The sequence below is a fragment of the Vidua chalybeata genome, chromosome 27 (genome assembly GCF_026979565.1).
Source record: "Vidua chalybeata isolate OUT-0048 chromosome 27, bVidCha1 merged haplotype, whole genome shotgun sequence".
NCBI classification, from domain to species: domain Eukaryota; kingdom Metazoa; phylum Chordata; class Aves; order Passeriformes; family Viduidae; genus Vidua; species Vidua chalybeata.
This window is the reverse complement of record NC_071556.1, coordinates 1,141,818-1,162,242: the sequence shown is the minus strand read 5'-3', so window position 1 is coordinate 1,162,242 and position 20,425 is coordinate 1,141,818. Positions and strand designations below refer to the sequence as shown.

General features: G+C 58.5%; 1 protein-coding gene across 2 annotated transcripts; it reads left to right on the top strand.

The window, feature by feature from the left end:
- Positions 1 to 7,477: 7,477 nt before the first annotated feature.
- MEX3D (mex-3 RNA binding family member D) lies at positions 7,478 to 19,218 on the top strand. Of its 2 annotated transcripts, none has more exons than XM_053965811.1 (2): positions 7,478 to 7,934; positions 17,843 to 19,218. In XM_053965811.1, exons 1-2 carry the CDS (start codon positions 7,478 to 7,480, stop codon positions 19,093 to 19,095), a joined length of 1,710 nt encoding a protein of 569 aa, XP_053821786.1. In that variant the 3' UTR covers positions 19,096 to 19,218. The 2 variants fall into 2 exon arrangements, with proteins under 2 accessions (XP_053821786.1, XP_053821787.1); XM_053965812.1 differs by lacking the exon at positions 7,478 to 7,934 and adding an exon at positions 10,847 to 11,406.
- Positions 19,219 to 20,425: the final 1,207 nt, after the last annotated feature.

Here is a 20,425-nt window from a genome sequence, read left to right as displayed (position 1 = left end):
CTTTGTTTTACAAAAGTTCAAGATTTAAAGGGAATGTCATTATCCTGCTGTTTGGGAAGTGTTATTTTTACTGAATTCTAGTTGGATTAAACCTTGTGCAAACCATAGAATGAATTGGAATGGAAATTGGTGCAGTCTGGATTTGGGCAGCAGAGCTCTTGGAGGTGGTTCTGCGCAGGAAAAGTTGGCTCGATGCACATCTGAAATTGAACTTGCTGAACTGGCTGTTGAGCAAGGAAAGGGAGGAGTTTTCTTGCTTGTGAACTCAGCACAGCAGGAAGAGAAGAGAGTCAGGGATGACATGGCTGGACTCTGGGAGTGCAGGCATGTTAAACCCTGCCTGGGGAGGCTCTGATGTCATGGCTGGGAGTTTGGGTTGGAAAGGACCTTAGAGCTTATCCAGTGCCACCCCTGCCATGGCCAGGGACACCTTCCACTGTGGCCTTGGGCACTGCCAGGGATCCAGGGGCGGCCACAGCTGCTCTGGGCACCCTGGGCCAGGGCCTGCCCACCCTCCCAGCCAGGAATTCCTGCCCAATATCCCATCTAAATACTCGTTCTGCTCTGTGGGATATGAATGAAGCAGGACACCTGGTAGGACTCCTGAGTCATGTGCTTTTGTCTTGATTTAAGGAGGGACCATTCTGTCTGGACTGATTGTCCTGCTCCTTGGAAAGAGTGTGGGATAGTGTGTTTAAAGGGGGAGGAGGCAGGAGAATGCTTAATGGAGAAAAAGTAAGTTTTTTGGTAATAACTCTCCAGTCAGGAAATCCTAGTTATTTGGGATTATGTGCATAAGAACAATCTCCAAGAGTCCAGATGCCCATGCAAATACTTGGATAATAGCACTTCTTCCCTATCACATAAAATGCATATTCCTCACTGTTGTCACTCTCAACAGGAATTTCTGCATCTGCTGGAATTGCTCCAGACTTTGGGGTCAATTGAGGATCCCGGTGTTGCCTATTTTACCTCCCTGCTTTAATGAAACACAGCCATGGGAAGGTGGTGTCCTAATTCTGCAGCACAGAAAATAATGTCCTTTATGGGCTGTAGTGAGCTAAAAATTGGGATTTGTGCTCAGATTAGCAGGGATCAACTTGAATTAATGAGGGGAAAACCTTTCTCCCCCTCCTCCTCAGGCTGATCCCGTGAGTAGCTGGAGTGTAGGAGAGAACAGCACAGAACAGTGTGTGCTAAATGGTATTTACAGTGACAGAACATTTGGGAGGGTGGGGAGAGAAAAACGTTTTGAACTCCAGAATGACCCACCAAATGCACTTGGAATTGTCAGGGCATTGCTTACCAATCTCATTTAGTATTGCTGATTTCTTCCCAATATCCAGAACTACTGCTGACCAGCTAACAACAATAACTACCAGTAAGAAATAATATTGGCCTCCAATGGGAAAGCTTTTTAGTCAATTCATTAAATAAGTCTCAGATTGGATTTTTCTTACCTTGCAGAGTCACAAAGAGCAGTAGTTGGAGACTGCACAGAACTGGGCAATGAGTGACCTGAGCAGGTTTGTCTTCAGTGGCAAAATTCAGAAATTCTGTGCTGAAGAAATCTGATTTATTCACATTTACAAATGGCAAGTTTTCTGACACATAGAATCCAGAATGATTTCAGTTGGAAGGGATGATGCTAAAGCCCATCCAGTGCCACCCCTGCCATGGCAGAGACACCTTCCACTGTCCCAGGCTGCTCCCAGCCCCATCCAGCCTGGCCTTGGGCACTGCCAGGGATCCAGGGGCAGCCACAGCTGCTCTGGGCACCCTGGGCCAGGGCCTGCCCACCCTCAAAGGGAACAATTCCTGCCCAAGATCCCATCCAGCCCTGCCCTCTGGCAGTGGGAGCCATTCCCTGGCTCCTGTCCCTCCAGGCCTTGTCCCCAGTCCCTCTCCAGCTCTCCTGGAGCCCCTTCAGGCCCTGCCAGGGGCTCTGAGCTCTCCCTGGAGCCTTCTCCTCTCCAGGGGAGCACCCCCAGCTCTCCCAGCCTGGCTCCAGAGCAGAGGGGCTCCAGCCCTGGCAGCATCTCCGTGGCTCCTCTCGCCTGGCTCCAGCAGCTCCACGTCCTCCTGATGGTGGGGGCCCAGAGCTGGACATGGTGCTCAAGGTGGGGTATGGACACCCAAGCTTGAACTTTTGGGAAAAGTTGAATCCTAAAAAGTTCCTAACATGTTTTGTTTGCAAGATGAGTCCATTTCCATGTCCTGGATTAGCCTACTGGGTCCATTTTGTGGAGTTTAGTGATCTGAAGGGCTGTAAAACCTGAAACCGTGGTGTACCGGCTTTTATTTTTTCATGCATTTGTCTGATCTGCAATTAATTCTTAGCTTTCCATCAAGTTGGCTTCTCCACAACTCTAAAGTCATTACCTGACAGCTCAATTCCTCATTCATCTAATGCATGAAAAAGAACCCTTTGCTAATGGCTTCCCCCAAGGTGCCTCTTTCATGTCCTGCTGTAGGGAGGGAGCCTCTGAAGGTGCTGTGGCAGGGCTGCCAAGAGTGACAGAGAAAAGGCTGCTGGGCCTGGTGGCACTGAGGGATCTCGGTGGGCCAGGCTTTGGGTGACCTCAGCTCAGCTTGTGCCTCTTCTGCAGCTGTGGCACACCACGGTGACACTGAGCCTCCTCACCTTGAGCTGTCCCCCTGTGCTGTTCCCTCAGTCAGCGACTTTGTGGGATGATTGATCTCGGGCTGAGGTCATCTTTCAAGTTCCAGATCTTGTCAATCTGTCTGGCTCCACCCACATGCAGTGATTCAGCTCCTGATGTGCTGAAATATTCCCTTAAGCCTTCCCACACAGAGTAAGGGCTTTTTTGTGATTCTGCTCGGAGCTGCAGCACCTCTTCTGTGCTGTGCTCCAAGCCTGTGCTTTCTATGCTTGAAGAGCTGCAGAAAGTAGAGTTTGACCTCCCAAAGAGGAGAAGAGCAGCTATAATGGTTCTTTAAAAGTATTTTTTCCTCTAAATTTTAGATCCCATTTTTTAGAATTTGCCTAATGTGCTGTGATTTAGACAAGTGCTAAAACACAGAGAGCAGCCCTGGGGGAAGGATTGGGGTGTTGGTGGGTGAGAGGCTCAGCCTGCCCTGGCCATGGGCACTGACCCCAGGAACCCCCCTGGGCTGGGCTGAGCCCCCAGCGTGGGCAGCAGGGGAGGGGGGATTCTGCCCCTCTGCCCCGCTCAGGTGAGACCCCACCTGCAGAGCTGCCCCAGCCCTGGGGAACAACAGCAGGAGGACGTGGAGCTGCTGGAGCCAGGCCAGAGGAGCCACGGAGATGCTGCCAGGGCTGGAGCCCCTCTGCTCTGGAGCCAGGCTGGGAGAGCTGGGGGTGCTCCCCTGGAGAGGAGAAGGCTCCAGGGAGAGCTCAGAGCCCCTGGCAGGGCCTGAAGGGGCTCCAGGAGAGCTGGAGAGGGACTGGGGACAAGGCCTGGAGGGACAGGACCCAGGGAATGGCTGCCACTGCCAGAGGGCAGGGCTGGATGGGATATTGGGCAGGAATTGTTCCCTTTGAGGGTGGGCAGGCCCTGGCCCAGGGTGCCCAGAGCAGCTGTGGCTGCCCCTGGATCCCTGGCAGTGTCCAGGGAAGGTCAGGTTGGATGGGACTTGGAGCAGCCTGGGACAGTGGAAGGTGTCCCTGCCACAGCAGGGCTGGCACTCTTTAGCATCTCTTCCAACCCAAATCAGTCTGGGGTGATTGTATGACAAATGTGGGGGGTTTTGGTGGGGGAACAGGAGGGTTCCCCTGTCTTTGTTCACTAATCCCATCTTTAGGGGTGGATCTACAAAGGATGCTCTCTCTTGCAGAATAAATATTCCAGCTCAGATATTGTCACTTCTGCCATTGCACACTTGACCTGGAGTAAGCAGCAGCTGCAGAGTTGTTCCTGAGGGAGTTGGAGCTGTGGTGACACTGATGCTCTGCTGAACTTCTGTTGTTTTTTCTCTGTATAGGAAACCCCTTTATGAGCTGTGTCACCTGGTGTGCTTCAGTCCAGTGTTGTCTGTACATGGGATTCTGTTGTTCTTTTTGGGGACATCTTGATTCTGTAGATTACAGGATCCCAGAATGGTTTCTGTTGGAAAGGACCTCAAAGCCCATCCAGTGCCACCCCTGCCATGGCAGGGACACCTTCCACTGGCCCAGGCTGTTCTAAGCCCTGTCCAGCCTGGCCTTGGGCACTGCCAGGGATCCAGGGGCAGCCACAGCTTTAATGGTCTGACACCAAATTGTTACAGGTGCTACAAACATTTGGGAATGACTACTGCTGGGAAAGGGGGAAGCACCTGGACAGATGGGCTTGGAAGCAGCAAGCAAGTGCCTTCTCCTTCCTCTTGCGTTCAGTGGAGTTGGTTCTTATGCATGGTCGTGTTTTGGTAAAGAAATAGAGTTTGTGCTGAACAACTTCCCTGGTTTGTAGACTCATTTCCTCTGTTAATGGGAGACACAAGTCTCTTTAAGAACTGCTAATTACTGAGGTTAAAAAAACCCCAAGGCTGCCTGGTGTCATGTGTGGAAGTAAGACTCTCAGAAGAAAGTGTGAGCTAGTTCTGCTGAAAATGGAACAGATCAGAGGCACAACATCTACAAACCAGGTTTGCCAAAGTGCTTAAAATAACAACTGGCAGTTTCCCTGGGTGTTGTTGGACTTGATGTAGAAATTTCCCAAAAGGACCGAGAGAGCAGAAAGATGAAAATGGCGGTGTTGGGAGTGCAGTTCCTGAGGGGGTTTTGAAAGCCCATGTACAGGACTTGTCAGTGGCTTCAGAGCTGCTGATGTGGTGGCCAGGACTGTGTTTGGTGCTGGAACTGAGCAAGCACATCCCTGGGGAGCCGTTCAGGTACCTGTGCAGTTGCTCAAGGCTGCCTAGTGGAGTTACCAGAACCACTGTTGGGCATGCCCGAGTTTCCTCCATTATCTGGGAACAAAAGGGGCTCAGACAGGAGCAGTTGTACCCTTCTGTCTCAAGTTATGGAAACCCCACTATTTTTAGTTGCTTCATCTCACTATGTTAAATATTTTGGGAAGTGAAGTAGCAGTGGGGGGAGATGTCTCAAGCTCAGACTTGGATTTCCTGTGTCTGACCCTGGAGGTGAAGATTCTCTCAATAGGTGCAAACCCTCATGCCAAAATTGGCATGGAGATGTGCCAGGGCTTGGCATGGAGCTCAGGGAAAGGTTCTTCCCCCCGAGGCTGCTGGCACTGCCCAGGCTCCCCAGGGAATGGTCCTGGCCCCGAGGCTGCCAGAGCTCCAGGAGCGTTTGGCCAGCGCTCTCAGGGCTGCTCAGGGTGGGCTTGGTGGGGTGGCTGTGCAGGGACAGGGTTCCCTGGGGGTCCATTCCAAGCTGGGATATTCAAGGATTCCATGCAATAATCCTGGAGCCTGCCAGCTCCCTGAACAGCTCCTGGCATGGAGAAGGCAGGTCTGGAGTGGGAGGATTCCCAGAGCTGTGCTGATGCTGTTGGATCTGTGTAAGCACAGGAATCGGGATGGATATGGACACATCTCCATGAAATTGAGCTTTTAGCGGGGGGGAACAGAACTTATTCAGCTTTCTGTGCAACAGCCACAGAAGGAAAGGGCTTGTGGGAGTTCACAGCTGAGTCCTCTGGAGAGAAAGCAGGAGGAGAAGCAGCTTGTTAACTGTTTTCATTAAACTTTTTAGCATCTGGAAGACTATGAGTTTAGTTGTCAAGTGAGAGGAGGGGAAAGAATTAAGGAGACAGAGCCTGGTGGCTGTTACTTTGCTGAAAAGATCCCACAAAAGTTTCAGGTGTCCTTTTCCAAGTATCAGAATTCGTATGTCTCTGTCCATAAAGAGTGGAAGCACAGGGCTAGCCCATGTGGCTTGTTTTGGGGCCACGGAGAAGCAAGGGTTAATGTTTCCTGGGATCTGAAATGGGAACAGAGTGGGTGGATTGAAGGGGGGGTTTCTAGCCCAGGCACTGGTGATTCTTGCAATTAAAAACAATCCCAAGCCAAAGGGTTGAATTAATCCCAAAGACAGTGATTGGGAAAGACAATTATGTGTAAATGGAGAAAATTAAACTTGAGTGTGGAGTGGGAATATCTGGGCATGTGGGGTCTTGGGGGAATTGGGAATTGGTCCCTGTTTTTCCAGGGAAGGAGTGTGCCAGGCCAGCAGGCAGAAGGGCCCTGTGGAGCCCTGGCCCAGCTGGGACAAAGGGTTTGGAGGCAGCTGCTTGGCAGTGAGCCATGGGGACCTGCTCTGGTGACCTTGTGGGGAAGGTGATGGGGATCCCTGGCCTCGGGGTATCCCGGCTGCTGAGGGGTTTATGGCTCTGTCAGAACCCGGTGACGCTGCTGCTGAGCGTGAGCAGCAAAACTGGGGCTTGGAGCCGCGTGGTCCCTTCCAGCCCAGAGTGCTCTGGGACCCTGCGGAATAACCCTGTGAAACAGAAACTGAAGATCCAAGGGGAAGGGGTGGGGAGAAAGACAGATTTGATGTTTTCTTAAGTTTAGTAACTCGGCGAGAAGGAGGAATCCAGCGGTGCTGGTGCGGGGCTGTGCCATAGCTCTGTGCCCGAGTGCCTGGAAGGGGCGGGGGTCGCGGCTGCCCGGTACCGGGAGGAGCTGCCGCGGCTCCGTTCCCACCGACCTGCTCGCTCCTCTCTGCCGAGGGACGGTGGCAGCGGTGGCACGGCCGGGCTGTCCCCTCCGCGCCGATTGCCTCCCGCCTCCTTCGGTTTCGGCGGCGCTTTTCAGGCACTCAGCCGCGGCTCCGCGATGGGAACAGCCGTGTCCGAGCTGCGGATGGGGGAGGGCGGCTGTGCCCTGCGCAGGGAGTGCTCGTGGCCCCCGGGGCTGCTCGAACCCCTCGGGGTGATCGACACCCGCCCCTGGCGATGGTCGGGGCCCCCTTCGGATACCGGGAACCTCTCGGGATGCTCGGAACCATCTGCGATGCTGGAGTGTCTCTGGGCCGCTCAGTACCCCCTGCAATTTTAGGAGACCCCTCCGGGCATGCTCGGATCCTTCCCGGGATGTTCGGAGCACCCCTGGGATGCTCAGAACGCCCCAGCGATGCTTGGACCCCTCCCCTCCTCCTGCGATGCTTAGGGCCCCCCCCCCCAAATGCTCGGACCCCTCCATGCTGCTGGGACCCCCCCCACAATGCTCGCCCCCCCCCCCAAATGCTCGGACCTCTCCATGCTGCTGGGACCCCTCCCAAATGCTCGGACCCCCCCCCAAATGCTCGCACCCCTCGCCCGGGTCGCGGCTCCGAGAGGAGGGCGGGGCACAGAAGGGCGTGGCCCGGTGGGCGGGGCTCCGGCGGGGAGGGCCCGGGCCGGAGGGCGGGGCCGTGTCGCGCATGCGCGCGGCGGGCGCGGCCCGGCCCATCGCCGGGCGGGGCGGGGGGCGCAGGGAGGCGGCGGCGGCGGCCCCGGGCAGCGGCACCGCCCCGGCCCCGGCCCGCTGCGCTCCGCGCCCGCTCCGCGCCATGCCCGGCTCCATGTACCAGCCCGAGCCCGGGCAGCCGGCCCGCGGCCCGCCGCGCTGCCTCACCCTGCTCAGCCCGCCGCCGCCCGCCGGGCAGGACCCGCCGCCGGAGCCCGAGCCCGGCCAGGAGCGGGAGGGGCCGCCGGGGCCGCCGGCGCAGGGCGAAGCCGCCGCGCTGAGGTTCGCCCTGGACCAGCTCTCGCTGCTGGGGCTGGAGGGCGCGGAGGAGCCGGCGGGGGCCGCGGGGCCGGGCGGCCTAAGGGAGCGGGAGCGCGGCGGCGGCTCCCCGGTGCCGGCCCCCGCCCCGGCCGCGGGCGCCTTCGGCAGCCTGGCCCCGCCGCTGGGGCCGCCCGCGCTGCTGCCCGAGCCGCCGGCGAGCAGGAAGAAGAGCGTGAACATGACCGAGTGCGTGCCCGTGCCCAGCTCCGAGCACGTCGCCGAGATCGTGGGCCGGCAAGGTAACGCGGCGTGGGGACACGGCGGGACACGGGGACCCTCCTCCCTCGCGCCGGCCCGCCGCGATTTGGGGCAGTTTCGGGGCTTTGTCTCCGCGGAGGCGGAAACTTAACGGCGACACATCCCGCGGCCCCGAAAGTCGGCCGCGGGTCCCGGGAGCTGCGCTCCGCCCCGGTCCCGGCGAACTGCCTGGAAATAGCAATTAAACTCCATCGGCCCGGGTGGGGATAACGCCGGCTGCCTACGGAAAGTTCCCGGGAGCCACGCGAGTCCGTGGGAGCTGCCAGGACATGGAGCGAGGCGAGAGCTTTGCTTTCATTGTAGTTGTGCCTCTGCCCCCTCCCCTCCAGCTCCATATCTCAGACCCGGCGTGTAAACGGTGCCCCTTATCTTAGACTTCGTTTACAAATCTTACTGATAAATCCGATATAAATGGTCATTAACCCGCTCGTTTGTAGGTGGCCGGAGCTCCGCAGGCGGCCGAGGAGCCGCTCGCACCCACCTGTCACAAAGGGACGCCCCAGCCCCGCCGGGTGGGTGTGCCTGGAGTGGGCTTTGTCTCCAGGACGTACCAAATAAACCAAACTTTCACCTTGAAAAATCAAAAAGAAAAGACCCAGGGCGGAGGATATAAGGGGAAAAAAAGGGAAAGGAAGGGAGCTGCTGCCCGCAGGGATCCCGGCAGGAATCCCCTGGCAGGGAGCGTGACCTCCGGGGTGTTTCGCCCTTGTGGGGTCCAGCACCCCAGCCCTGCCCTCGCCCGGCGGCTCCCAGCCCTCCCTGCCCGGGGGGCTGCGAGCCGGGGGTCGGGGGGCTTTTTTTCCAGGGGGGAAGCGGGGAACTGGGCAGCCTCATTGTTCTCTTTGTTAGCCAGAGCCATGCTGTGATGAGCGCGGTGACATCATGCTCTGCGCTTCCCATTGGCCTGCGCTGCCTCCCAGCCGGCCCCGCTTCCCGGCCTCCCAACTTTCCTTGCACCCCTCTGCGGTCCCAGCGCCCCGGCCGGGGGTCCCCCCGGGCTGCGGGACCCCGCCGGGCCCCGCGAGCGGCGGGGCAGAGCCGGGGAGCGGAGTGTGGCACCGCGCCCTGCTCCCGGGGATTCTCCTCCTCCTCCTCCTCCTCCTCCTCTTCCTCCTCCTCCCGGGCTCGATGAGACCTGGATTTGGTGGCCGAGCCGCCGGGCTCTGCCGAGCCGCGGGGTGCGGCGGCGTGAAACAGAGCCTGTGCCGGGGCTGGGCTCTGCCGGGAGCCCGCTGGATCTGCCGGGGAATGGCTGCGTTTGGCCCGGGAGCTGCCGGCCGCTGCCTTCCTTGCCCTGGGTGTTTCGCTGTTGTGAGACCCCGGTGCTGCCCCTCCAGCTCCCCGAGGAGTTTGGGGCACAGCCAGGTACCTGCCCAAACACCTTGGTGGAGTTTGGGTGCTTGCTAAGCTTCGCAGGCTCGTGAAACTTACGAAAAAAAATACTGCCGAAGAAATTATTATATTGGCTTGAGGAGGGGTGCTGGAGTGGCACCGTGTGGGCCTGGAGGTGACCTGGGGCCAGCTGCGAGCCGAAGCTCCCTGCTGCAGCCGCAGCCCATGGGCAGGAGCAGCCCTCTCCAGGGGTTTCCCTTTGTGTTTCCTGCCCCTCTCCTGCCCTTGGCCTGCCGGGATGCAGTGTGGTGGCCTTGTGCTGGGCTTTCGTTGAGGAGGGGCACTCGGCACCCTCGGTCACGCTGCAGGACGGGCGGTGGGCAGCACGGGGCTGGCAGCGGCGTCTTTGTGCTCCAGCTGCTCTCCGTGCTGCTGGCAGCTGCATTACAGCAAGGATGCTCAGGTGTAGCCTGAGCAACACCGAGCTTATTCCTCAGGGCTCACATGGAGCAGAGCCCTTCTCACTCACGCTGTGCTGCTCTCCCTCCAGACCTTCTGGTTCCCAGGGCCCCCCTGCGAGTCTCCCTCAGTTTTGGGAGCCCCGTGGCAGTGAGGTCTGGCTGTAGAGGTGAGACTTGGGGTTTTTGGCTGGACCATCATCATCGTGGTGACAAAATGTGCCCTGCTGGTGACACTGCAGGGCTGGGTTGGGTCACCCAGGCCATGCCCCTGTCATTCTTGTCTTTCCCTCACTGTCCAGCCTGGTTGTGATCCAGAGAGCAGAAATTTGTGGTGCTGCCACGCCTGGAACATAGGAAGGGATGAAGATGTGTACCTCGGGTGCCCTGGAAGGGGCTGGAGCTGGGACAAGGCTCAGGATCTCTCCCCACACACCTTGGGGCTCTTGGGGACCCGTCCTGCTTTGCCCAGACCTGGCTGCTGTGGCAAGTGGGGACCAGGGAGGTCCTGGCAGCCAGGACCAGCACATGGATGTCCTGTCCTGTGCTGGCTGAGGTGGGACACAGGCAGGTGGACACAGCTTCTCCTACTTCTTTTCTTCAGTTTCTCTCCTTCAGATGCCCTAATTTAACCCTTTCACAAAGGAGCAGCAGCAGCCCATCAGGTAAATCTTTGTTCTCTAAATCAAATTGGTGTTTTCTTCCCTGAGCTGGAGGAGTGTTTGTCATGAGCCCGTGTCTGGATTGGCATCGGTGCCACCACAGAGCAGCATCTGCCTGCCGGGATCTGTGGCTGCTCTTCCAGCTGGGATCTGTGGCTCCTCTCCCCCCTGCCCACACGGGTCTGGTGGGATTCCCTGCCTGTGCCTTTGCCTGCCAGCCTGGTCGTGACTCCTGCTGTGGGAGGGACCGTCTCCAAAAAGTGCTGTGGCACCGGCTGGAGCAGTGTGGGCCCCTCTTGCCATCCAGCACAGAGAGCCTTGGGGGGAGCAGGAGTCACCAGGAGCACGGGGCAGGTGTTAGAGCTGCCCTGACTCTGGGCGCTCCATGCTGCTGTGGATTCCTGCTGTGCCAGCTTTGCAGGGGCATTTCCAGCAGCGTCTGCTCTTCCCTTCCCCACCAGGTGCCCCCCGTGGGATGGGGCCACAGCTCCTCTCCCCATCTGTGACACTCAGGGACTGTCACAGCTCTACAGAAGGAAAGTTGCTGTTTATAGAAGATGCTGGGATGCTCGAAGGGTAAATCCAGGGAAGGATGGCACATTGGCACCTGTCCTCACTGCTGGAGTGTGGCTGGCATTCCAGTGCTGAGAGAATGCACAGGGTGACCATGGGCCCCTCTGGGCCAGCCTGGGCACCGTAACCTCGCTGTGGGTCACAGGGGTGCAAGGAATCCTCTCATTTTGGAGCGCTGGGTTGCTGCTCTCTGTTGTCTCCTGCCCAGGTGCCATGTCCCTGGAGGCACCTGGCACATCTTCCTGGCTGCCTTCTCCCAGCTGGGTCGTAGCAGAGCTGGGAACTCCTGAGCTTGGTCACACAGATGGAAGTGGTTGCTGAAGGATCTGCCTGTACATCTGAGAGCTGGCACTGGCTGCACACTGTGTCCCGAGGAGAGGAGCCCAGCCTCCCTGCCCCACTCTTCAGTGTCTGGAGAAGAAGCCAAGGTGTGATGTGCTGGCTTCCTGCAGCAGGGCTGCAGGGATGAGCTTGTTCCTGTGTGCAGAGTTGGGAAGGAGCACTCAGCAGGGGGAGAGGGGCTGTGATGGAGGTGCAGCGTTTTCTCCTCCACGCCTGGCCCCAGTTCTGGCCCATCCTGTGCAGTCCACTGGTGACAAAGGGGACTGGGAGCTCAGAACTCTGGATCAGAGACCAGGAGATGCTGCAGAGCTGGGGAAGAGGAAGAGCCATGAGTGAGGCACCAGAGGGTTCCTGAGTTTGTGACAGACACCATCCTCCTGCCTGGTGCCATCAGAGGCTCCTCCAGAAAAGCTCTGCTGGCGCTTTTTGGGTTTTACCAGCTCAGAGCTGGGCACTGCCAGCACAGACCTCCTTGGTCAAGCAGAGATGTGGTTTGGGCAAGGGCATGAGCTGGCTCTGTCCTCCTCGTGGGCAGGAGGCACCTGATGTGGGAGCAGAGGCTGCCCGGGCCATGCTGGGATCAGGGTGGGGATGAGCTGTGTGGGATCCATCACTGGAGCACAGAGGATGGAGAGGCCCTTCCCAGCCCTCTCTCCCACTGTTGTACTGGTTTTCATGGGCTCCTGCAGAGGTCTCGGCCCTGATCTGTCTGGGGCTTCTCACGGAGAGCCGAGTTTTCTGTGATGATGCCCAGGGAGAGCAGCCGCCTGTCCTGGGGTGCTGCCTCCACCACCACATTATCCCAGAGAGAATTCCTTGGGATTCTGTTCCTTGTCAGAAATTACCCATGTCCCATCCCAAGGGCAGGTGGGATGGGTTCAGCCAGGGCAGTTTTGCAGAGTGGAGAGTAATGGGAGCCGTGTGGGATGGGGAGAGGGTGAAAGAGGAGGGCATGGAGTTGAGACAGATGGTTTGGGAGGAGTGTCCTGCTCACCCCCCATCGGGGCTGTGCCTGCAGGCACAGCTGGGTGTGGTGGCACGGGGGCTGTCACTTGGAGGGGGGTGAGCCCTCTGGAATGCAGGGGTTTGCTAGCAGCTGACTGTGGCCATTCGGTGTCAGGATGAGTTTGTGCCCACGGGGACTCAGAGCTCCACCAGAGACGTAGCAGCACCTGAGCCACTCTTGGGCTCTGGTGTTCACAAAGGGCTGTTGGGGCTGAAGCATCCCTGGGTCTGTCCTCTCTATCCTGCCTCTGGTTTTGGGCTGGTGTTACTTGGATCTTTAAAGCCACTTTGGTGGAGACTTGCAGCAAAGTCTGACACTTTGTTCTGCTCTGTTGCCATTGGTGCTGCACAGCAGCCCTTGGCCAGGGGAATGTGTGGATGCCACGTGCTGCTGCTGGGCTGAGGTCTGGCACTGTCTGGGCTGGGAGCTCACCAGCACTTCCAGGCAGCTCCAGGTCCTTTCCATGGCCCCCTCGGGCATGACCCTGGTCCTGCAGCAGCTTCACAGGGATGTGGCCATCCAGGATGGAGTCACGGTGTGCTGGGGTGAAGGTTTGCAAGGGCTCATCTGAAGTGTCTTGTGCTGGTCCAGATCATTCCAAGTACAAGAAAGATGTGGAGCTGCTGGAGCCAGGCCAGAGGAGCCACGGAGATGTTGCCAGGGCTGGAGCCCCTCTGCTCTGGAGCCAGGCTGGGAGAGCTGGGGGTGCTCCCCTGGAGAGGAGAAGGCTCCAGGGAGAGCTCAGAGCCCCTGGCAGGGCCTGAAGGGGCTCCAGGAGAGCTGGAGAGGGACTGGGGACAAGGCCTGGAGGGACAGGAGCCAGGGAATGGCTCCCACTGCCAGAGGGCAGGGCTGGATGGGATATTGGGCAGGAATTGTTCCCTTTGAGGGTGGGCAGGCCCTGGCCCAGGGTGCCCAGAGCAGCTGTGGCTGCCCCTGGATCCCTGGAAGTGTCCAAGGCCAGGCTGGAGAGGGCTTGGAGCAGCCTGGGATAGTGGAAGGTGTCCCTGCCCTTGGCAAGAGGTGGAACAAGATCCACTCTAAGGTCCTTTCCAACCCAAGCCATTCCATGATTCCCCCAGCTTGCAGTTCAAGTCCATCTGGCTCTAGGGGGCTCAGCCATGAGGTGCCATCCCCCACTCCTGAGCAGGAGCAGGGCCAGCCCTGGCTCAGCCACCTCAGGGGTGCAGGTGTGCTGGAGGACAGGGATGTCCAGCTGGGACCTTGTGTCACCAGTCCCCATGTCCCAGAGCCATCACTTGCTGTGCCAGTGTTAAACACTGCCCAGTTCACCCCAGCCTGGGCAGGCTGCCCCTCCTGCCCATCCTGCCTGCTCCAGGTCTGGGATCTTTGCCTGGGAGTCCCTGCAGCCAGGGGGTGTCAGGAGGAGTTTGGGCCTGGGGACAGGGCAGGACAGATCAGTCCCTTGGTGTGTCCCGGTGCTGGAGCCTCCTGGCAGGCACAGTTCCTGGTGCTGGTGCCAGCACACAGCCTCAGGCAGTGCCTCCCTGGCCAGCGTTTCCTGCTGTGGCTCTGGGACAGGCAGGGGTGACCCCACACCTCCCAGACCTGCCATGCTCCTCTCCTACCCCTCCCCTGGGAAACCCACCTCCCACCCCAGCGGTGTTTGGTGCCATCCATGGCCCTGGCAGCATCCAGCAGCCACAGGCTGGGGGCATTTTTCCTGTGCTGCTGGTTTGAGGAGGGTGGAACTGGCCAAGCCAGGCACCCTTTGATTTCTGTCCAAGGTTTCTGGCTTGGTCCCTGTGAAGAGCTCACAGGAGCAGCCAGACAATCTCTTCCTCTCTTTGGTGCTGCCATGGCATCATTTGGGTCCCAGGGGTGCTGCTGGTGTGATGGAGTGGGTGAGGAAGAGCCTCACTGGACCATGAGCCCTGTGGGATGTGGCTCCTGCGTGGCTTCTGTGTGCAGCTCCTGGAGCTGCCAGGGGCTTTGCATCCTGCCTTTGAAACTGCCACTTGGTGAGGGTTGGGGTGGAGCTCAGGGAAAGGTTCTTCCCCCCGAGGCTGCTGGCACTGCCCAGGCTCCCCAGGGAATGGTCCCGGCCCCGAGGCTGCCAGAGCTCCAGGAGCGTTTGGCCAGCGCTCTCAGGGATGCTCAGGGTGGGCTTGGTGGGGTGCCTGTGCAGGGACAGGGCTGCACTCCATCCTGGTGGGTCCCTCCCAAGTTGAGATATTCCATGATTCTGTGATGCTGCAAAGGGTGAGTTTGGGACCTTGGACGTGAGGCTGGTGCCCATGGGAGGCACAGCAGAGCCTCTTCCCACTGCCCTGGGCTTGTCCTGGTTTGCCCAGCAGCGGGGCTGGGGCAGATCCTACAGCAGGCACCAGGAAGAATCCAGGAGGGGAACGTGGCAGTTACAGGCACCTCTCCCAGCACAGCCCTGTAGGAGCTGGCACGTGGTGATGGCCTCAGTAAATGTCCCCTTCGGTGGCTCTGCCCTACCCCAGTCCCTGGGCCACTGCTGTACTGTGTGCCCCAGCCATAAATCCACCTGCCAGGGCTTGGTGGTGCTGAGGAGCCTGGCTGTGACACCACCCAGTGTGACACCACTCACTGTGACAGGTTTTTACTTCTTGTCATCCACGAGGCTTTGTGCCCTGGGATTGCAGCACAGCTGGGGCTGCAGGAACAGCACAGCTCCTCATCCCCCCTGCTCTCTGGGTGCTGCTGGAGAGCCTGGATTGATTTACCTGCTTGGGACAGACCTGACTCAGCTTCTTGTGCCACCGCAGCCCTGCTGAGTCACGGAATCCCAGAATGGTTTGGGCTGGAGGGGATGTTAAAGCCCATCCAGTGCCAGCCCTGCCATGGCAGGGACACCTTCCACTGTCCCAGGCTGCTCCAAGCCCCATCCAGCCTGGCCTTGGGCACTGCCAGGGATCCAGGGGCAGCCACAGCTGCTCTGGGCACCTTGTTTCACTGGAGTGAGTTGACTCTGGCTGGTTCCAGGCACCCACCAAAGCTGCTCCATCACTGCCCTCCACAAGTGGACAGGGAGAGAAAATACAACAACGGGTTCATGGGCTGAGATAAGGGCAGGGAAAGATCCCTCACCCAATATGGACAAGGGCAAAACAGACTCAGCTTAGGGGTACTAACTGAATTTATTATTAACAAAATCAGAGCAGGACCATGAGAAGTAAATATTTAAAATACCTTCCCCTATCCCCTCCATCCTTCCTGGGCTCTCCCTCTGCCCTGCAGCAGTGCAGGGAGATGGGAATGGGGATCACAGTCACTTCGTCCCACGATGTTCCTCCTGCTGCTCAGGGAGGGGAGTTGGAGCCCTGCCCCTGCCCCAGTGTGAGTCCCTCCCACGGGACACAGGTCTCCACACGCTGTCCCAGCCTGGGTCCCCTCAGGGTCACAGGTGCTTCCAGCAAACCTGCTCCAGCATGGGCTCCTCTCTCCACAGGTCTGCAGGACCCTGCCCCACCTCAGGCTTCCCACAGGCTCACAGCCTTCTTTGGGCATGCCTCTGCTCCCTGTGGGCTCCTCCTGGGGCTGCAGGTGCACCTACACCCCTGTGGACTTCCATGGCCTTCACTATGGTTTTCCCCAGAGGCTGCAGGGGAATCTCAGCTCCTGCCCCTCCTCCTGCCCTGTGTGTCTGCAGAGCTGCTTCTCTCACATGTTCTAACCCTGTTCTTCTCTAGACCAAATTACAGCTGCTCAAGACGTTTTTTCCTTCTTAAATCTGTGATCCCAAGGTGTCCCTACCATCTTTGCTGGGCTGGGCCTTGGCCAGTGCCAGGTCCATCCTGGAGCTGGCTGGAATTGGCTCTGTGGAGACAGGGGAAGCTTCTGGCAGCTGCTCACAGAAACCAGCCCTGTAACCTCGCTGCTACCAAAACCTGGCTACAGAACCCCAATTCTCCCACCCTCCCAGGGAACAATTCCTGCCCAATATCCCATCCATCCCTGCCCTCTGGCAGTGGCAGCCATTCCCTGGGTCCTGTCCCTCCAGGCCTTGTCCCCAGTCCCTCTCCAGCTCTCCTGGAGCCCCTTCAGGCCCTGCCAGGGGCTCTGAGCTCTCCCTGGAGCCTTCTCCTCTCCAGGGGAGCACCCCCAGCTCTCCCAGCCTGGCTCCAGAGCAGAGGGGCTTCAGCCCTGGCAGCATCTCTGGGCTCTGTCCAGCAGCTGTGCATCCTTCATGTGCTGAGGCCCTTCAGCCTTCTAGGCCTTTCCTTCTCCAGCCTCACAGCTGGAAGAGCAGCCCTGCCCTTCCTCAGGGAGCGTCTGGGAAGAGGAGGAGGGGAAGGAGTGCCCTGAGCCAGCCAGGCACTTGCAGCTGCTCGGCTGTGCCCAGAGGAGCCGAGCTGTTTATCCACAGGGATCTGCAGCACTTGCCATGGCCAGGGACAAGCCCAGGGCTCCAGTGGAGCACCCTCCATCCCTGCTGGCTCCCAGCTTTGTGCTGGATGCCCTGCAAAGCTCAGGGCTGGGAGGGGACAGAGGGGGTCACTCACTGCTGTGTGCCAGTGGTCACTGAGCTCAGCTCGGTTGCGCTGTGCCTGGTTCACGGGGACTTAATGAAGAGTGGATGCAATTAGGGCTGGGGGTGCAGGGAGTGGGGCTGGGCTGGCAGGCACAGACTGCTCCTCAGTGGAGCAGAGCAAAGTGGCCCTGGAGGAGAGCTGGAGCCTTTTGCAGCCCCTGAGGAGAGCGGGAGCCTTTGGCTGGATGATGCTGCCAGGACCCACAGCCAGAGCCCAGCTGGGCCGTGCCCAGGGCTCTATGGGGCCAGGGCAGAGCTGCAGCCCCATCTCGCAATCCCACAGCCAGCCGTGGGCAGCTCTGCCTGTTAAATCACGTTCCTCCTGCAGGGGAAGCAGGACTTTCCAGAACGGAGAGCAGGAGCCCTGGGAGCACCCCTGCCCCAGCCCAGGCACGGGGGATCCCTCCCGTGGGACAGGGTGGGGGGGTGATAGCTGTGTCCCGCACCTGGGGAAGGTCCAGCTCCCCTGTCCCTCCAGGAGTGCATCCAGGGCTGTTACTCAGGTTCAGCTGCTGGCTCAGAGGTGTCAGTGTTCCTGCAAGATCCAAACAGCCTTTTCCTTCTTTTCCATCTTGGCATCTTTTTTTTCTTTGTACCTCCTTAAACACCTCTGGAGTGAATCCAGCTTCTCACCTGCTCAGTGGCCCTGATGGTGCCCCATAGCTGCCTGCCCTGGCACCTCTGCCCATGCCTGTCCCAGCCCTGTGGAGCAAGGCTGCAGGCTGCATCCTGCTGATCCCCAACCCCTGAGGGTCAGAGCAGTGCCAGAAGCCAGGAGAAGCCAGGGCAGCCCCCCAGCACTGAGCCATGAGCCCCACTCAGCCTTGGAGGCAGGAGGGACCCTTCTTTCCAAGGGTGTCCATGCTGCAGGTGCAGAGCCAGACGGACCTGCTGGTTTCTGCTGGTCCATTGTGTCCCCATCCTGGGTGAGCAGAGGGTCACTGTGAGGCCCAGTGTTGATGTGTCATTTTTCCCCCTTGTCCTTGCCCTGCAGGCTGCAAAATCAAAGCCCTGCGCGCCAAGACCAACACGTACATCAAGACACCGGTCAGGGGCGAGGAGCCCGTGTTCATCGTCACTGGCAGGAAGGAGGACGTGGAGATGGCCAAGCGGGAGATCCTCTCAGCCGCCGAGCACTTCTCCATGATCCGGGCCACGCGCAACAAAGTCAACGGGCTGACGGGGGCCATGCAGGGGCCCCCCAACCTGCCAGGCCAGACCACCATCCAGGTGAGGGTCCCCTACCGCGTGGTGGGGCTGGTGGTGGGACCCAAGGGAGCCACCATCAAGCGCATCCAGCAGCAGACGCACACGTACATCGTGACGCCCAGCCGGGACAAGGAGCCCGTGTTCGAGGTGACGGGCATGCCCGAGAACGTGGACCGGGCGCGGGAGGAGATCGAGGCGCACATCACCATGAGGACAGGCTCCTTCATCGACGTCAACGCCGACAACGACTTCCACTCCAACGGCACCGACGTCTGCCTCGACCTGCAGGGCGGCGCGGCCGCCCCGTGGGCCAAGGCCCCCCACCCTGCCCAGCGCCCCTCGGCCGCGCTGCGCAACGACAGCCTCAGCTCCCTGGGCAGCGGCTCCACCGAGTCCTTCTACAGCGGGCGCGTGGCGGCCGCCAGCCCCACCAGCCCCTACAGCACCTTCAGCGAGCCCCCGGCCCCGCTGGGCTCCGACGAGTGCGACTTTGGCTTCGACTTCTTGGCCCTTGACCTCACCACGCCCACCACCACCATCTGGTCGCCCTTCGAGCGCTCGGGCAACCCCCTGCAAGCCTTCAGCAGCTGTTCCTCCATCAACAGCTCGCAGAGACGCAACAGCGGCCCGGCCACGCCGCGCCACTCGCCCACCCTGCCTGAGAGCGGGGCGGCGGGGCTGGAGCACCCCTCGGCACGGCGCATCCCCAGCGACCCCACCGGCGCCCTGGCCTGGCTGCCCGCCCAGGGCTCGCTCTCCTCCTTCTCCAACAGCACCGGCTACTCCTCCTCCTCCTCGCTGCCCGGCAGCATCTCGGCCGCCTCGGGCTCGCCCACCGACTCGAGCAGCTCGGACGGGCACCGCAAGAGCTCCCGGGAGTGCATGGTGTGCCTGGAGAGCGAGGTGATGGCCGCGCTGGTGCCCTGCGGCCACAACCTGTTCTGCATGGAGTGCGCCCTGCGCATCTGCGGCCGGGCGCAGCCGCAGTGCCCCGCGTGCCACGTGCCCGCCACCCAAGCCATCCACATCTTCTCCTAGCCCGGGGGCTCGCCCAGCGGCCCCCCCCTCCACCCCAACACCACGGCGTTTTAAGGACTTTCTACTGTTGAAATGGAGCTTTTTATTTAATACCAGATCCGACGGGCGCACGGGGCGGGGAGGGGGGAGAGGCAGCGGCGGAGCTGGAGAGGCGCAGAGGGCACGGCGGGGCGGGGGGAGGCCAAATGCGGGGGGTCGGGAGGGTGGGGAGAAGGGGCCGAAGAAGAAGAAGAAGATGAGGATGAGGAAAGAGGGGCGTGAATTCCGCGAGGAGGAAACTCCGATGTTTACAGAATAGCTTTAACTCTTCACCTGGCTGCGGGGCTGGGGAGGGAGCCCGGCTGTTCTCCACCAGTCCTTCCCAAATACCAGTATTCCGTTTGCAAACTGAAATAACCAGAAAGAAAAGGTCCGGTTGCACTTTTTATTTTAGGACACACAAGGGTTGTCTTTTATTTTTTTAAAATCATTCTATTATTATTATAATAATTTTTTTGTGGTTCTTTTTGTATGTAGGTTTTTTGGGGGGGGGGATGATTCTCAGTGGTTCTATAATTTTTGGTTTTGGTTTTGTTTTTTTTTTTTTTTTTTGTAATGCAGGTCTATCTTGTATTTTGCCAATGTGAAAACTGCCCAAAAATGTGTGATGTGAGGTCAAGAGGTCATGGAATGGAGGGGGCACAGTTAACACACCATGTCACAAAAACCAGACAGATTTCTATCTCCATTTTATTTTGGGATTAGTTTGGTTTCTTTTTTTTTTTTTTTAGGGTTTTTTGGGGTTTTTTTGGGGTTTTGGTTTTTTTTGTTTTTTTTTTTTTTTTTTTTTTTTTGGTTTGGTTTGGTTTTTTGTTCTTTGGTTGGGTTTGGGATTTTTTTTTTAGGTTTCTTTGGTTTTGTTTTATTTTTTTCTTTTTTACCTCTTTATGTATATGTAGGGAATTTATAGGAAAATATGTACTTTATTGAATAAATTTTAAAAACTAAAATATATTTTATTTTAAAAAGAAAATAACGGACCTTTAACCTTACATGGCTAAAGTACTGATTATATATTTGCTGAGCTGACTTGACGGTTATGAAAATTGTATCAAGAGTTTTATTTTTTGACTTCAAAGCCTTCTTAATAAAGACTTTTTACTATATATGAATCCTTGAGCTAGCCAGTGTCTCCTTGCCTGGAGCCTCCTGGTACCTGTTCCCATTTCCTTGGGCCCAGGGAGAAGGTGCCAGCTTGGGGGCAGGAGCAGGAGCAGTGGGGACATCTGCCACCTCCCACAGGGGGGTTTGTCCACGTCCAGGCTGGGTGATCCTGCTCTGGCTCTGGCCT

Bases quoted from the DNA above. Each gene is read 5' to 3' on its own strand.
- MEX3D (XM_053965811.1), top strand. From the start codon at position 7,478: ATGCCCGGCTCCATGTACCAGCCCGAGCCCGGGCAGCCGGCCCGCGGC. The intron at 7,935-17,842 runs GTAACGCGGCGT...CTTGCCCTGCAG, and splicing joins CGAGATCGTGGGCCGGCAAG to GCTGCAAAATCAAAGCCCTG.